An 18,429-nucleotide genomic window follows, 5' to 3' on the forward strand; every position below is an offset into this window, starting at 1 on the left:
AGTACTAGCTGCAGATAAAGTCCTTGTTGTTGTTAATATCAATGTAGATAATAAAAAAAGACTCATTAGGATTGGCATTTACAGACATTCTAAATTCTATTGGTGTTAGACAACATGTGTCAGGACCCACTCATCGTCGTAATCATACTTTAGATCTAATATTGTCACATGGAATCGATATTGACGCCGTTGAAATTCTGCAGCAGAGTGACGACATCTCAGATCATTATCTAGTCTCGTGTATACTACATTTAGTTAAAGAGGCTAAACTGCCTCCCTGCCATAAATATGGTAGAATCATTACTTCTACCACTAAAGATCGCTTTATAAATAACCTTCCTGATCAGTTTCATCGCCTTAGCATACCAGACAGCTTAGAAAACCTTGATATTGCAACAGAAACTATTGCCTCTGTCTTTTCCAGCACATTAGATTCAGTCGCTCCTTTGCGTTTAAAAAAGATTAAGGAATTTAATCCAATGCCATGGTACAGTGAGCAGACTCGGGCCCTAAAAACTGCAGCCAGAAAAATGGAGAGTAGCTGGCAGAAAACAAAACTAGAAGTATTTTGCATTTTGTGGAGAGAGAAAATGACTGAGTACATAAAGGCCTTAAAAACTGCTAGATCTGCCTATTTTTCAAAACTCTTAGAAGAAAATAAACAACCCTAGGTATTTATTTGATACAGTGGCTAAATTAACAAGAAATAAAGCTTCAACTTCTGATGTTTCCAAAGAGCACAGCAGTAACAACTTTATGAACTTCTTTACTTGCAAGATTGATAATATTAGAGAGAAAATTATAACCATGCAACCATCTACTACAGTATCATGTCAGACATTGCATTGTAGTGTCCCTGAGGAAAATTTCATTTACTGCTTTAGGAGAGGAAGAATTGTCTAAACTTGTTAAATCATCAAAATCAACAACATGTATGTTAGACCCTATACCAACTAAGCTATTGAAAGAGATGCTTCCAGAAGTCATAGATCCCCTTTCTAATATTGTTAATTCATCTTTGTCATTAGTATATGTACCAAAACCTTTAAGCTGGCTATTATTAAACATCTTATTAAAAAACCACAACTAGATCCTAAAGAATTAGTCAATTACAGGCCGATCTCAAATCTTACTTTTCTGTCAAAAATACTAGAAAAGGCAGTTTCATCGCAACTATGTTCCTTTTTAGAAAGAAATAATATCTGTGAGGATTTCCAGTCAGGATTTAGACCGTACCGTACTGAGACTGCTCTCATTAGAGTTACTAATGATTTGCTCTTATCAGATCATGGTTGTATCTCTCTATTAGTGTTACTGGATCTTAGTGCTGCATTTGACACTATCGATCACAATATTCTCTTAAATAGACTTGAAAATGATGTTGGCTTTAGGGGAATTGCATTGGCATGGTTCAAATCATACTTATCTGACCGTTATCAGTTTGTAGTAGTAAACGATGAGATATCATATCGATCACAAGTTAAATATGGAGTACCGCAAGGCTCAGTACTAGGACCATTGCTTTTCACTATGTACATGCTACCCTTGGGAGATATCATTAGGAAGCATGGCGTTAGTTTTCATTGTTACGCTGATGATGCTCAGCTCTATATTTCTTCACGCCCTGACGAAACTTACCAATTCACAAAATTAACAGAATGCATAGCTGATATAAAAAACTGGATGACCAGTAATTTCCTACTACTAAATTCAGTAAAAACAGAGATTCTAACTTTTGGACCAAAAACATCTTCACGTAATAACCTAGAATACTGTCTAACACTTGATGGCTGTTCTGTTAAGTCTTCGTCGTCAGCTAGGAACCTGGGTGTGCTCTTTGATACCAATCTTTCATTTGAAGGCCATGTTACTAGCATCTGTAAAACCGCTTTCTTACATCTTAAAAATATATCTAAACTACGACATATGCTCTTAATGAAGAATGCAGAACAGTTAGTTTCCAGATGAGACCGAGGACCGGTGCCTTGACGCGACCACGGCGCGGCCCTGTGTCAGCAGAGATCGGGTCGACTGGATCGTCCATTGTGGGGACATCATCAACACGATTATTAATCATGTTTATTCTATCAAAAGAGTAATGTAACTATGGCTATTTTGCAAGTTCTTTACCAACCTACACTTCATCCAAAAGGCCTGTAAGTGGCACAAAGACTTAAATTTAACCAACTATGATAACTTCGTTAGATGGTAAATCAGGTTTTGGTGGTTTTGGTGAGCGCTTTGTTATATGTATTCACATTAGATTTTAAAGCAACACAATTCGTTTGCAATAAGACAAACCAGATTCAAATTGCCCGGCAAATTCATAAAGCAAAGAAAAATCATTTCTAGCTGATCAACATTATGAAAACTGGTAAAACCTTTAGGAACTTCAAAAGATAAAACAGCGAAATTCCTAATATTACTTCCAATATTTCCAAATTATGTTCATTTTCATAGAGCGGGCCAATATCATGACGTTTATTTAAAATCAATCGAGAGAAGCAGATATCGTTATCGTGATAAAATACGATTAATCGTGCAGCCCTAATTTAATTTGGCTTGACATTTGATATTCAACAGTATCCTTGACATTTATTCAACAGTGCTTTTGATCTGCCTGCATTGACACTATTCTTTAAAAGGAAAAATTATATACCAATTATCAATGTAAAGCTGCTTTGACACAATCTGCATTGTAGAAAGCGCTATATAAATAAGGGTGACTTGAGAGAACAAGCAGACCGCCACTGTCGTCCAGGTCCCACGTACCAGCCAGGTCAATGGGTTTGGTTGTCCACACGAGATATACGCCTCAAGCTTCCATGCAGGAAGTTAAGCCTAAGGTACGTAGGCCCATTTCAGATTACACGTCAGATTACACCAGTCTCATTTCGCCTTGCATTACCTAATCACTATCGCATTTCTCCTACGTTTCATGTCTCCCTGCTCAAACCTGCCGATGGTCCCCGCGAGGAGGGAGAGGAGGTGTCCGGTGGTCAGGGCCCCCCGCCCATTGCTGTGAGGGGCGAGGAGGCTTATCAGGTCCATGAGCTGCTGGACTCGAAGCACAGAGGAAGAGTGCTTCAGTACCTGGTCGACTGGGAGGGGTATGGTCCTGAGGAATGTACATGGGTCAATGCGGATGATATCCTGGACCCCAACCTTGTGGAAGAGTTCCCCACCAATCACCCGGAGAAATCAGCCCCTCGGCTGCTTGGAAGACCTCGGCGCGATTGCCTCCTCGCGCCAGGAGGCGCTCGCGGGGGGGGGCTCTGTCACAGAGACAAACTCCATGGTTCCCTCCTCTGGCCATCGGAGGGAGCCATCACTGGAATACTGACACACTCACACACTCACACTACATTTCCCATAAGTCCGTACCTTGGACTGATTACACCTGCAGCTGAACCTCATTACCCAGACTATAAAGGACTGCCAATCACATACGCACACCGCAAAGTCTTGTTTTGCCGTGGTGAACATTTCTGAGCGTTATTTTTCCTGTCTGACTGCCTATTGTTGATCCTGCTGTATACCGTTATTGACCCTTTGCTGCCTGCCTCTGACCCTTGCCTGTTACCTTGATCTGTGAGTGATATCCGCCTGTCTGGACCTACTGCCTGTTATCTGACCATGATTCTGCCTGCCCCCATTGTTCCTGTCTGCTCCTGTTTGACCCTGCCTGTACGACCACAATTCTATTCAATAAAAGCATGCAAATGGATCCCTGCCAGAGTGACAAGTCGTTACAATTATCTATTGTTTATTATATTTTTCTTTTCCTCCTTCCTTTTTCATTTGGCTTAAACAATGGCTTAATTACATCTGGCAATAAGGAATTTACATTTATTTGAATGTTTATCAATGCACATTGTTCATTTTTAAACTAAATTACTGAAAACTAGGTCAAAACAACATATCGTAATTGATGTATTTTAAATATATAAATTACACACAATTTATATTCTGTTTCTAGAGCAATAATATTTTTGAAACCATGGTCAAGTTGAACTAACTTTACAGCAGATCGATTGCTGTAGACAGTGCTCTTTAATTAACTAGAGTAGGATTAGTTTTGTCCTGATAATTATTTTTTTTATACCCATAAAAATAATTAGTAACTGCCAGATAACGATCACCTGCTTTTTCCCCATCTAACTAACGTTAGGCGTGTTATCTTGGCTATTAACATTTATTAATTAGCTTATAAAGCCCACATTTCACGTGACCGAAAAAAGCTCAGTGATCCGTCAGATCCTGTAGGTCGGTTAGGACAGTTTACTGCTGAACAACTCATTTTGTCAATCAGAAATAACACATAAATCGAAAAATAATATTTATTTATTTATCTTCAATCTCCCCTCGAAGTTCCGACAGTCCTCAGAGAAGCTGTCAATCAACTGTAAATCATGACGACACGCCCCATTTCTATAGCATCAAATTGCTAGCTAAAATCAAACTGATCACAAAAACGAACTATTGAAGATATATCAGAGTGATAACAACTACCTTTAATGACCAAAACAATCTTTCAGAAAATTTTATTGTAAGTGTAATTAATTTTTTTTAGTATGATAGTGTAACGTGAGACCAAGTGAAACAGTGCTGCCTCACAATTTAAATTTTTCAAATAAACTGACATGTATGAGAAGTATTTCAGCTTTGCAGGTAGTTATGAGTAGTTGAAATGTCCTCATTCCTTTATATCTCCTGAGACTTGTGTGTGGCACTGATATCTGTTTTTCATTAGCACTCGCGCCTGCGATTCTTGGCCACGCCCTGCTTTATACCACAGTCATGTTAAAAACATGAATGCATTCACTCATCCATAAACATTATTTTGCCATAAACATTATTAAATCTATCAGAATGATGACAAGTTCCATGATTCCACTCTCTTCACTGCGTCATCAATTTACGACTTTGTTATTGTGTTGAAGAGTTTAGCGACCCCTAGCGGCGAAAAAAAAAACATTCTGTGCCTTTAAGACCATTCAAAACCGAAAAAGGCAAGGATCCAAAGTTACAAAAGTAATACAGTAGTTTACTCACCACCACTTGTGTCATGTTTTCAGGGAGCATATCAATGGACAGCCCATTGATCGGCTCTTGTCCAGTTCTGTTCTGAATGCGTCTGCTGTTATCTTGCTGGTCTCTTCTTGTTCTCTGGATGTCTGATGGACCTCCATCAGTCTTTGCAGACTGCCCATGAATTATACCTGACATAAAAACAAAATCAAATTGAATGATACCTTTTAGATAGAATTAAATTTGTCATGAAATGAAAATTCACCTTAATGCATGTTATTGATCTTATTGTGAACAACTGATACATGCGTGAGTTTCATTTTTTTTTTTTAAATGTTTCTTAATTCTTAATCCAAATCCCACCCCTTTCCTACAATTGACTGCAAGCTAACATTCGGATCTGCCTCCATCCAATAGCAACAGGTGGAATAAACCAACAAGACCAGTACTAACTGCATTTAGAAATAATGTAAAGTGGTCATCTGATGTACTCATAACCACACCTTAAGTGACGTGTGATCCAAAAATCACAACGTCAGCAGTGACTTGAGTACCAATCGCTATTTTACTTCGCATCATTGGATGGGCAAACATAAATTCACTACATCAAACTGAAAATAGATGGGCAGGTCGAACCAGTAAAATTATACAAAAGAAGAGTTCCCATAGCTCTCTATGAACCCATCAAAAAAAAAAAAAAAAAAAAAAAAAAAAGCTAGCAGCCATACAGAGGCGAGGTATCATAGCATCTCTTAAAAGAAGCACAGACTGGATTAGCAGCATGGTCACAGTACAAAACCCTCTGGACAGCTGTGTGTAAGTATCGATCCATATGTATCAATTATGGCGAGTTTATGATCGTGAGTTACCGTAATTCCGGGGGGAGTATCTCTGTGCGGCACTGGGTCCCTAATGAACGAACAAGTCAAGTCAAGTCAAGTCAAATTTATTTATATAGCGCTTTTACAATTGGTAATTGTTCAAAGCAGCTTTACATATTAGAAGCACAGAAAAAGGGAAGTGGTTAAAAATAAGCTGTACAACCAAGCGTGGTAATATGTAACATATACAAGACGGTGCTACATTAAACCAATGTCGGCTGACTCCCAGGGGTGGAAAAAACCCCCTAGGAGAAAAACCCAGCGTGCTAGCACTGGGAAAAAAAAAGTCCTAGGAGGGAAAAAACCCCTTGGAAGATATATATAATATATGTAAATGGATATGGAGATCAAAATCTGAATTATACATTTTTATTATAGAGATTAAAAATAGATTATATATAAATATATGTAAGCGGATACGGGGATTAAAAATCTGAATTATAGATGCAGCCAGAACTGGGTCTGTAGGCCCATTGTCTCCTGGGCTACGTTGTAGTCAGGTCCAGACACAGGTTCTCCATCTGATCTGGATACGGCCTGGATCCAGCACCCGGCAAACCTCAGGATAAGCAGAGAGACAGATATTAGCGTAGATGCCATTCTTATTCTGATGTAAAGGTATATCTAGTGTTATAGGAAATGTTCTCGGGTTCCGGCCGACCTAATTATTCAACGCTATCTCACGACCAATTCGTACTTATTCTACGAGGTGGCTATTTCGTATAAATTCATACGACATCACTCGTGCGAATTCGTACGATTTGTCTAAACCCCAGTGACGGTTAGGTTTAGGGGCGGGGTTTGGGGTAGGTCATTCGTATGAATTCATACGAATTTGTCAACTCGTAAAATACATACGATTTAGCAAAAAACGTATGAATTAGTACGAGTGAGGTCATATGAATTCATACGATTTAGCCACCTCGTAAAATACGTACGAATTGCCGTGAGATTGGGTTGCAGCGTAACAATCCTTTAACGGATTTGAAAAATGTTAATGTATTGATAATGTGTTATGTGTATGCAAGAGCAAAGAGATGTGTTTTTAGTCTAGATTTAAACTAACAGAGTGTGTCTGCTTCCCGAACAATGCTAAGAAGATTGTTCCAGAGTTTAGGTGCTAAATAGGAAAAGGATCTGCCGCCTTCAGTTGATTTTGATATTCTGGGTATTATCAACTGGCCTGAATTCTGAGATCGCAATAAACGTGAAGGACTATAATGCATTAAGAGCTCACTTAGGTACTGGGGAGCTAAACCATTTAGAGCTTTATAAGTAAGTAACAAGATTTTAAAATCTATACGATGTTTAATAGGGAGCCAATGTAATGTTGACAGAACTGGGCTAATATGGTCATACAGTACTTTTTGGTTCTAGTAAGAACTCTAGCTGCCACATTTTGGACCAACTGTAGTTTGTTTAAAAGCCGAGCAGAACAACCACCCAGTAGAGCGTTACAATAATCTAGTCTTGAGGTCATGAATGCGTGAACCAACTGTTCCGCATTTGTCATTGAGAGCATATGTCGTAATTCAGATATATTTTTTAGATGGAAGAAAGCGGTTTTACAGATACTGGAAACATGACTTTCAAATGAAAGATTGGTATCAAAGAGCACACCCAGGTTCCTAACTGAGGAGAAGGTTTAATGGAGCACCCGTCAAGTGTTAGAGAGTATTCAAGGTTTTTTCGTGAGGAAGTTTTTGGTCCAAAGATTAGGATATCAGTTTTTTCTGAATTTAATAAAAAGAAATTTCTTGTCATCCAGTTTTTAATGTCAGCTATGCATTCTGTTAGTTTTGTGAATTTGTAGGTTTCGTCAGGGCGCGAGGAAATATAGAGCTGAGTATCGTCAGCGTAGCAGTGAAAACTAACACCATGCTACCAAATTATCTCTCCTAAGGGCAGCATGTACAGAGTGAAAAGCAACGGTCCTAGTACTGAGCCTTGTGGTACTCCATATTTAACCTGTGATCGATACGACATCTCTTCATTAACTACTACAGACTGATAACGGTCAGATAAGTACGATTTGAACCATGCCAAAGCAATTCCACTAATGCCAATATAGTTTTCATGTCTTTTTAAAAGAATGTTATGATCGATAGTGTCAAAAGCAGCACTGAGATCTAATAACACTAATAGAGAAATACAGCCATGATCAGATGATAAGAGTAGATTGTTTGTAACTCTAACGAGAGCAGTCTCAGTACTATGGTATGGTCTAAATCCTGACTGGAAATCCTCACAGATTCCATTTCTTTCTAAAAAGGAACACAGTTGTGTTGAAACTGCCTTTTCTAGTATCTTTGACAGAAAAGGTAGATTCGAGATTGGCCTGTAATTTACTAAATCTCTCGGATCTAGTTGAGGTTTTTTAATAAGAGGTTTAATAATAGCCTGCTTAAAGGTTTTTGGCACGTATCCTAGTGTTAAGGATGAATTAATTATATCAAGAAGTGGACCTTTGACCTCTGGAAGCATTTCTTTCAGTAGTTTAGTCGGCATTGGGTCTAACATACATGTTGTTGATTTTGATGATTTGATAAGTTTAGATAATTCTTCTTCTCCTATAGTGGCAAATGATTCTAGTTTTACCTCAGGGACACTACAGTGCACTGTCTGAAGTGAAACTGTAGACGGTTGCATGTTTTTAATTTTCTCTCTAATATTATCAATCTTGCAAGTAAAGAAGTTCATAAAGTCATTACTGCTGTGCTCTATGGAAACGTCAGCAGTTGAATCTCTGTTTCTAGTTAATTTAGCCACTGTGTCAAATAAATACCTAGGATTATGTTTGTTTTCTATTAAGAGATTTGAAAAATAAGTAGATCTAGCATTTCTTATAGCCGTTCTGTACTCAATCATTTTTTTTTTCTTTCCACGAAAGGCGAAAAACTTCTAGTTTTGTTTTCTTCCAACTACGTTCAGCTTTTCTAACAGCTCGTTTTAGAGCCCAAGTGTGCTCATCATACCACGGCGTTGGATTAGTTTCCTTAATCTTCTTTAGACGTAAAGGAGCGACTGCATCTAATGTGCTGGAAAAGAGAGAGCCAATAGTTTCTGTTGCAGCATCGAGTTCTTCTAAGTTGTCAGTTATACTAAGGCGATGAAATTGCTCGGGGAGATTATTTATAAAGCAATCTTCAGTGGTAGACGTGATGGTTCTACAATATTTATGGCTGGGTGGTGGTTTTGCAGCCTTGGCTAATTGTATTATACACGAGACTAGATAATGATCTGATATATCATCGCTCTGCTGTAGAATTTCAACAACATCAATATCAATTCCATGCGACAGTATTAGATCTAGGGTATGATTACGACAATGAGTGGGTCCTGACACGTGTTGTCTAACTCAAATAGAGTTTAAAATGTCTGCAAATGCCAATCCAAATGCGTCTTTATTATTATCTACATGGATATTAAAATCACCAACAACAAGGACTTTATCCGCAGCCAGTACTAACTCTGATAGAAAATCAGCAAATTCTTTGATAAAGTCAGTATGGTGCCCTGGTGGCCTGTATACAGTAGCCAGCACAAATGTCAACTTACATAATGTTACATAAAGCACCATCACTTCAAAGGAATTATATTTGAAATTCTTTTGAGTGATTCTGAATATATTACTATAAATTACAGCAACACCTCCCCCTTTGCCTTTTTGTCGAGGATTGTGTCGATAATCATAACCTTGAGGACTAGATTCATTTAAAGTAATGTAATCGTCTGGTTTTAGCCAGGTTTCTGTCAAACACAGCAGGTCTAGTTTATTGTCTGTGATAGTTTCATTTACAATAAGTGCTTTTGAAGAAATAGATCTAATATTCAGTAACCCAAGCTTTACCATTTGTTTATCTGATTTATCTTTAATTTTCATTTTTTGAACATCAATTAAATTTTTACCCGTAAAAGGTTTCGGAAGTTTTTTGTATTTACTAGTTCGAGGTACAGACACAGTCTCTATGTGATAATATCTAGGTGAAAGAGTTTCTATGTGCTGTGAATTATTTGAGTTCTGTGACGTGAAAAGTGGAAGTATGGGATATTCAAAAATTCAAAGACCTAAATTAAGTTAAGTTAAGTTAATTAATTAACTAATTTAATGATCAGCTGTTAAATCAAAAATCCTGTAAACTCAAAGAGTCGATCCAAATTTGGAGTCAGATTAAATTAGAAACCAAAAATTTGAATAAAGTTGATTTTTACAGAAGTGCCAGAAAAGAAATACATGCAGAATAACTTTCAACCAGGCCGTTGGATTTCCTTCATTGGGCTGATGGGTGGAGCTTACAAAGTGGTGACTAACCCTCCATGATCCTCCAGTCTTAGGCGAGTGACGTCATCTGTCAGGACAATTCAGATCCAGACGAGGAATGAGGTTTGAGGTTAGTGTTCTCTGTCTGCAGCTACTGTGATAAGTCCATTTTTTGTTTACCTTTTTAGAAAAGTTTAAGGGAAAACCTAGACACACCTCATATAGACACATTTGTAGAACGGGTCGGTATACCCAGGATAGACCGGAACCGAAAAACCTGTTGGCATTTTAGATTATTAGAGGAACAACATGGCTTATCAGTGAAATGGTAGTTCGAGTGTAGACAGAGATATAATGGAATCCTTCGCCTTGCAAATAAAAGATCTCCTTTTTTGTCTGCACAATAAAGGAATAGATTTTGATTGGAACAATGTCCAAATCCTAGCCTGGTATGTTACTGAAGGCCGAAAATTGGAAACTAAATATTCCTATCAAAATCTACTGAGTGCGATTGTTTATATGCTGCGTCAAAATGATTTAGCAACGATTGCAGAAAATGAACGCGTGATAGCTGGGGATGGGCAGTATTTATGATACATGTATTGTAAATACATATTTCAAATACAAAATAGTATTTTGTAATTTGTATTTGATAGGGTTGATGAAAATGGCTTTGTATTTTGTATCAAAATACTTTAGTGTTTTGTATTTTTGTAGTTTTAAAATACCGTAAAATACTTTGTAAGAAGTCTACATGATGACATCATAAAAATGCAGTCTCTGACTGGTGCCTACTCAGTGGTTTGTCCAGACTTGTTGAGTTCAGAATGGATGTTAAGTTTTGGTGTTCATTTTAGTAGCCTATAGGCTAAATAGTTTACATAATGTTCTTGAAAACTATTATACCGAGCAGCAGCCCCCTATATTTATGATTAATAATCAAATGATTGATTAGTTAGATACTAGTTGCTATGAATACAGGAGCCATCTTCTTCTTATGAATGACTTGTTTATTGAGTCAGTGTTGCTGATGCAAAGTAGGCCCTTCGCTACCAAACATCAAGTAACTAAATTGGGATACTGTCAGACACGTCAGGCTCCAACATCAACCAATCACAGGTCACTCCATCTCCAGAGTACTGATCACCGCCACCTGCACCTCATCATTGCACCAATCAACAGCACTACAAAGAGCACGCACACACAGCACTCCACGTCCGGTCTCATTTGCAGATACTCACGTTAATGCTTACCTCAAGGACTCCCCGCTCCATACTTACCTGTCTCCAGAGTGTCTCCTTCCCTCTGTGTGCCTCGTTTCCTGTGTGTGAGTGCTCTACCCTTCTCCAGCGATCTCCAGCTCCAGCGTGTTCATGGATTCCCACATCTGAAAAGAAAAGGACAGTAACTATCTCCATTCATCTCATATATCCATCTGTTAATCCATTACTGCTTACCTTATCACTGCTACTTGCTCTACTGGTGTCAATAAAAGACCATTACCTGTTTACATCTGTGTCTGACTCCTGTGTACCGTAACAGATACAACTATAAGTAATTTGCAAACTTTAAAAAAAAAAAAAAAAAACTTACTTTAAAACTAACCTTCATCTGGGAGATCACATGTGAATATTTGAGCTGTTAAAGACACTATGTAAATTTTTGCAGCTAGAGGTCGCTTATTCAGTCATTTACCCTTGATTTTGTGTAATCATGGAACGTGTTGTTTTCTCGTCTACAGCCAGTGGAAAAGAATCGGGATGGGACTCTGACAGAAATCATGTTCATGGATGAGATTATTAAAGTTACTGTAGTATGAAGCAGAGCAGGACAAGTGATGTTGGAGCTGAACGAGACCACTGGAGAGATTGCTAATGAGAGACGAGCGCCAGGGATTGGCAAAAATACATCAAAATGTATATTAAAATAAAACACCAAATACCTTCATTTTAAATGTATCAGAATAAACTACAAAATACAGCAGCCACACCATGTATCAAAATAAACTACTGTATTTTTATATTTTGAAAATACTACAAAATACTTTTACAAGGGAGCATGGAATTTCTTTGCAAACCTTCCATCAGTTGGCCCATCTGATCTATCCCTTCACCATTACATTGATTTGATTAAGTAAACAATGTTCGATAGCAATGTCATCTTGTTTTGGTTTTGTTTCATGTTCATGGTTTTTGGTTTATTTTCATAGTTATGCTTTGTTTTCCTTGTTTGCCATGTGTTTTGTCATGTGATTCCATTGCCCTCATGTGTTCACGTCATGAGCCTACCCTGTCTCATGTGTTATGTTCTGATTGGTTGTCATTGTCATGTGATTTCAGTTCTGTCTTGCCAGTGGTCCTTTGTCTTCATTGTTCACAGGTGTTCCTTGTTTGTCATTAGTCTCTTTGTATAAATAGCCCTCATGTTCCATTGTTACCTTTTCTAGTAATAATATGTAGGTGTGGCGAGGGGGGCTTGGTTCAGCGAGGTCTGCAGCAGGAGAAAGCGTCAGGAGAGGCTTGGTAAGTGAGCGGGTTAAATGTAAATCACAAACACCTGTTTCTCATTCCAGTAATTGGCGAGGAGACATGATAAAATGCCGCAAGAAGCAGGAGTGTGTGAGAGAGAGGGGAACTGCTGACTGAGACGCTGGTCATAACAGCGATACTGGAGCGAAGCCTGTTGGGAATTGTGTATACCAAGACTGGAGTGAAACCCTTTGTGGATTATTTATTTTGTTGTTGTGCGATGCACAGTCTTTCTGTTGAACAGTTTTGAGTTGTTGAATAAAGCTCAGTCAGCAGACAATCGCCGACTCCGTCCTCTTCCTTCCAAACGAACTTTGATCTTACTACACTGGTGTCGAAACCCGGGAAGGAAGACTGGTGGCCACTGCCATGCAATCCTCGTCTCCCACCCCATTTGCAGACATCATCGCCTCCCTCGCGGTCTTACATCAAGAACAACATCAGGCCCTGCTGGATCTGAGGAACGACCAGGAACGCTGTTTCCAGACTATTTTGCAGACCCGGCAGAAGGACCGCGAGAGTTTCTGGAACTGGATCAACCGGGAAGATCGCACGGAGACCGTTGGGCAGCCAGCTGTGCCCACCCAGCTACCCCTGAATAAAATAGGGCCCCTGGACGACCCCAAAATCTTCCTCGACCTGTTTGAACGTTCCGCTGAGGCGAGTGGGTGGCTGCGGGACCAGTGGTCGATTGAGATTGGTCCCGCTGCTCTCGAGGGAATCACAGGTGGCAGCACAGCAACTGCCAGTACAGAACCTCCTGGTCTTCAACGACCTTCGGCGGGCCATTATCCAGCAGGTTGGTCAGACCCCGGAACAGCACAGACAGCGTTTCCGCTGCCTGGAGGTGGGTGAATCGGGCCGGCCCTTCGTGAATGCCCAACAGCTCCGGGACTCATGCCGCAAATGGCTGCTGGCGGAGGGAAGCGACATGGACCAGGTTATCGATCGTGTGGTGCTGGAGCAGTTCATCAGGCGGCTCCCAAAGAAAACCGCCGAGTGGGTCCAGTGCCACCACCCCACGTCGCTAGACTCGGCTATCCAGCTGGCGGAGGACCACATGGTGGCATGTCAAGGGGTCAGCAAACCCCTACCATCTACCTCTCTCTCTCTCCCCCTCTATTTTCCTCCTCTCTCTCCAGGCCCGTCCCTCTCCCCAGGTCTCGTCCACTCCGCCCGCCTTGTGTTCCGGTGGAACTGAACAGGGACAGCTCTATGGACCTAGAGCCCTGCCCAGGGGGGTGGGTCTCCCTGCTGCCGGGCCGGATCCCGCTCCTGCTTCTTCCCCCTCTCCGCGCCAACCATTTAACCCGCTCTCTGCCACAAGAGCAGCGGGCAGGTCTGGGCCGGCCTGTTGGCATTGCGGGGACCCAGAGCATTTTGTGGATTGGTGTCCGGTTATGGAGGTCAGGACAATCCGGGTCTCGGACATCCTGCAGGCTGCCCCTGGTCAAGCTGGCGAGTACCAAATACCTGTGAGTATCAAGGGGGTACCTATCAGGCTTTGGTGGACTCAGGATGTAACCAAACCTCCGTTCATCAAAGCCTGATTTCATCCAGGGCATTGGATACAGGCCGCGTGGTTAGGGTGCGGTGTGTGCACGGGGACGTGGTGTAATATCCGATAGTGCCCATCATTATTCAATTCAGGGATCAAAAGCATAGTGTTGAGGTGGCAGTTAATCCGCACCTCCGGCATTCGATAATTTGGGGAACAAATTGGCCAGCGTTTAATTAATTATTAGGGTATTTATGCTCGGATGCCTCTTGGGGAGAAAAATCGCTGGATAGATATGTGCGAGTGCAGGTGGGACTGACTGATCAGGGACCAGTGAGTTCAGCTTCAGGGGAACAGAGCGAGATCAGAAGACTTATTCTCTCGGATTGCGATGATTTTCCCCTGGAGCATTCTCACGATGACACGCTAAAACATGCATTTGAAAAGGTCAGTACCATCGATGATCAGCCTCTCCACCCTGGACAACCGCTCTCTTATCCATATTTTGCGATCATAAAAGATAGGTATCGAGTGACCCAAGACACTCAGACAAAGGAAGATACAACCCAATTGTTAGTTCCGAAGAGCCGCAGGGAAATGCTTTTCCAAGCGGCTTATTCTAATCCAATGGCTGGGCATTTAGGACAAACGGCAACACTAAATTGCCTCATGGCCTGATTTTTTTTTTGGCCGGGCATTCACGAGAATGTGCGCAGGTGGTGTGCGTCTTGTCGTGAATGTCAGTTGGTAAATCCACTGGCCACCCCAAAAGCGTCTTTGCGCCCTCTCCCATTAATGCAGGTCCCCTTCGAAAGAATTGGTATGGACCTCATTGGGCCATTAGAGCGATCAGCGAGAGGGCATCGCTTTGCATTAGTCATTGTAGATTATGCAACGCGATATCCCGAAGCAGTGGCTCTCCGCAACATTTCCGCTACGAGTGTTGCGGACCGCTGTTTAGTTAAATCTCCCGAGTGAGGATTCCGAAAGAAATCCTCACTGATCAAGGCACGGCATTTATGTCACGCACGTTACGCAAACTTTACGAATTATTGGGCATTGACCCTCTGGAGTCTGAGGCTGATTTGGGGCCTGGAGAAGTTTTGACATGCCCTGACATTTGTGCTTTTTTCAGTTGTTCATAAACATATTAATGGAAAAAGTGTCATTACACTGTATTCAGCACAAACTAGGCTACAATAATATGTGAGGAACATGTATGTACATGTTTGTGTTTTTGAAGGAATAACATTTATGCGTGGTTATTGAAAAAACAAAAAAACTTAAGTCACTGAAATAAGGCCAAAAAAAGTATAGTAAATCTGTGTCTACAATACTTTAGGGTATTGGAGGTTGTAGACTAGAGTTTTTTCTTCAAAATTATGTAAAAATTATGCTGCCTACTCCTTCATATAAAACAATATATTGATTTAGTTTTTGTAAGACACTTTTTGTCAAGAAACACAGTATGCGTGGAGGCGTGAATGCAAAGAGTCTGAATATAGGCTTTTAGTTTAAAAGCATGCACATTTGGAGAAATATTGGATTCTCATGTGCTTATGTGAATTTTCTATACAGAGGAGTTATATTTATTTAATATTCATTGTCATTACTATGAGCGCTGGTGTTTTCAATTCATACTTGAAGTCAGAGGGCGCTCTCTGTGCATTTTTAGTCCACAAATTCATCTAAAAGAAGAAGAGGCTATTCCATGAATGGAGTTTCCAATTCATACTGTAGCCGTAGGGCGCTAAAGAAACAAAAACTCATCTAAAATTCATCTATAGAAGAAAAGAAAACAGGAACTAACTGCATGTCTTCTAGAGCTCCCTAACCATGATTTTTACATCCAGATAAACACTTTTCAAGACAATAAATACACAATTGAGACAATGAATGAATGTATTGACTGAATTTGCGTCTGAATAGCGCTCCCTCCGTGGGCATGGCCGCATAAGCGGATAATGAGCTGAATCACGGACTTCTGACATGGCTCTCTTTTCATACAGATTACATAAACACAGAAGGTTTGTTTTTGATTTGACTTGCATGATTTAAAACCTGACATCTTAACGTTTTTTAGACATAAGTGTAATTTTTTTGTCATTAGTATTCACTAAATTACAGTTAATTTTCTGAGAACTATCAGATTGGACTTCCTTCAGAGGGAGAAGAGAAATCACGCATCATGTTAGTTTTCTTTATTTTACAAAAAGCACAATATTTTGTTTTTACTCTGAGTGTATACAAATAAAAGAAGATATTCTATAGTTTCAATTGATATATTACTTATGTCTCTATGACAAAAAATGACAGTATTTTAAGTCTGATTTGCTGCAATGTAAAAAAAACCCTGCAAAACGCGCCGGCGCGTTTTCAGACCTCAGAGAGTTAAATCGGTTCGTACCAGCGTCTTTCACCCACAAACGGACGGGCTGGATGAACGTTTTAATCGCACGCTTAAATCCATGATTCGTAAATTCGTTCAAGAGGACGCCAAAAATTGGGATAGGTGGTTGGAACACCTGTTATTCATAGTGCGAGAGGTCCTGCAAGCCTCCACGGGGTTTTCCCCCTACAAGCTTCTCTTCGGACGCCAGTCCCGCGGGGTACTGGACGTCCTAAGGGAGACTTGGGAGGACGGACCATCTCATGCCAAAAACGAAATTCAGTATGTGCTGGACTTGAGAACAAAACGGTTGCACGGTTCAGGATTTCAACAAAACTCGACAAGGAAGACGACGACGTCCAGGTGAACTCATTACTTTATGCTATGGGCAAACAGGCAGAACCTATATTCAGCACATTTACATTTTCCGCGGAGGAGGAAAATGATTATTACAATGCAATACTTAAAAAGTTTGATGAACATTTTGTGCCCAAACGCAACTTGATTCATGACCGTGCATGCTTTCACAAAAGAGACCAGAAAAGTGACGAAAGTGTAGAGGCATTTGTCAGGAGTTTATACGAGCTGGCAGAGTTTATACGAGCTGGCAGAGTTTTGTGACTTTGGGGCTACTAGAGATGAGCAGATTCGCGATCGCATCGTGATTGGAATAGCGGATAACAATGTATCTGAAAAGCTGCAGCTAGAGCCAGATTTGACGCTGGAGAAAGCGATACAGATTGCTCGCCAGTCAGAACTCATTAAAATGCAAAGTGCTGATATGAGAAGTGCAAGTGATGTCAACGAAGTGCGACGTAAGTTTAAGTACTCAAAACAATTCAACAAACATAAAGGAAGTAATTCAGATTCCAAACAAAGAGATGGAAGTAATAATGAGACCTGTTCACGATGTGCACGCATACATGACTGCTGGGCGTGTCCGGCACGAGGCAAACGATGCCGTAAGTGTAACAAAACGGGACATTTCGAAATTGCGTGTAAAACAAAGACTGTAAAGGAAGTGACCAGCGACAGACTGGAGGCTGAGGCAAACGAAACATGGTTTCTGGGATCAGTTTCTGATACTGGTAATGAGGACGAGTGGCATGTAAAGCTACCTATGAATGGCACAACGGTAAAGTTCAAGATTGATACTGGAGCTGATATCACGGTGATGTCTGAGCAAACATTCTTAAACCTACCTCGCCGCCCTCAACTTACCAAAACATCAGCAGACATCAGGAGTCCGGGTGGCAAACTGGACTGCATTGGTAAATTTGTGGCATGCACAGAAAGAAAAGGTCAAAGCATTAGTTTTTGGACGCGTGTTCTTAAAGGTCCATACACCAATAACCTTCTTAGACGAAAAACTGCCTGTGAAATGAACCTAGTGAGTAGAGTAGATGGCATTGATGATGTTTTTGGAGAGTTTGGACTTTTAAATTCAAAATTGAGCTCAGACAGGATGCCAAACCATACAGCCTCTCTGCACCTCGGCAAATTCCCTTTCCATTGCTGCCAAAAGTGAAAGAAGAACTGCAGCGTATGCTCAAGTCAGGGATCATATCAGAGGTCACTGAAGCAACAGACTGGTGTGCTCCTATAGTGCCTGTGATTAAGAAGAATGGAAAGGTGAGACTTTACTGCTTCATTTAGTTTCTTTAGATCAGCAAAGCGAGAGAGATTTATTCTGCCTACTCTTGAGGACATTGCACCACAACTGTCTGGTGCAACTGTATTCTCCACGTTAGACGCGTCGAGTGGATTCTGGCAGATACCATTGGATCCAAGCTGCAGAACACCAGTCATCACACCAGTTGGCCGCTTCTGTTTTCAAAGAT

The 18,429-nt window shown here is 40.5% G+C and overlaps 1 protein-coding gene across 2 annotated transcripts in view; it reads right to left on the reverse strand.

Annotated features, from left to right (window-relative positions):
* The window catches only part of LOC137007883 (uncharacterized), a 135,874-nt gene that overhangs the window by 17,830 nt on the left and 99,615 nt on the right, over nucleotides 1–18,429 (reverse strand). The window contains exons 2-3 of one of the 2 annotated variants that reach the window (XM_067369581.1): nucleotides 5,056–5,222; nucleotides 4,851–4,956 (exon numbers count right to left, since the gene is read on the reverse strand). In XM_067369581.1, the coding sequence (XP_067225682.1) occupies nucleotides 4,930–4,956; nucleotides 5,056–5,222 (194 nt within the window). In that variant the 3' untranslated portion in view covers nucleotides 4,851–4,929. Of the gene's footprint in view, nucleotides 1–4,850; nucleotides 4,957–5,055; nucleotides 5,223–18,429 lie in introns of those variants that run through there. The other variant, XM_067369580.1, reaches the window with a different exon arrangement.

The sequence above is a fragment of the Chanodichthys erythropterus genome, chromosome 19 (assembly GCF_024489055.1).
Source record: "Chanodichthys erythropterus isolate Z2021 chromosome 19, ASM2448905v1, whole genome shotgun sequence".
Taxonomy (NCBI): Eukaryota; Metazoa; Chordata; class Actinopteri; order Cypriniformes; family Xenocyprididae; genus Chanodichthys; species Chanodichthys erythropterus.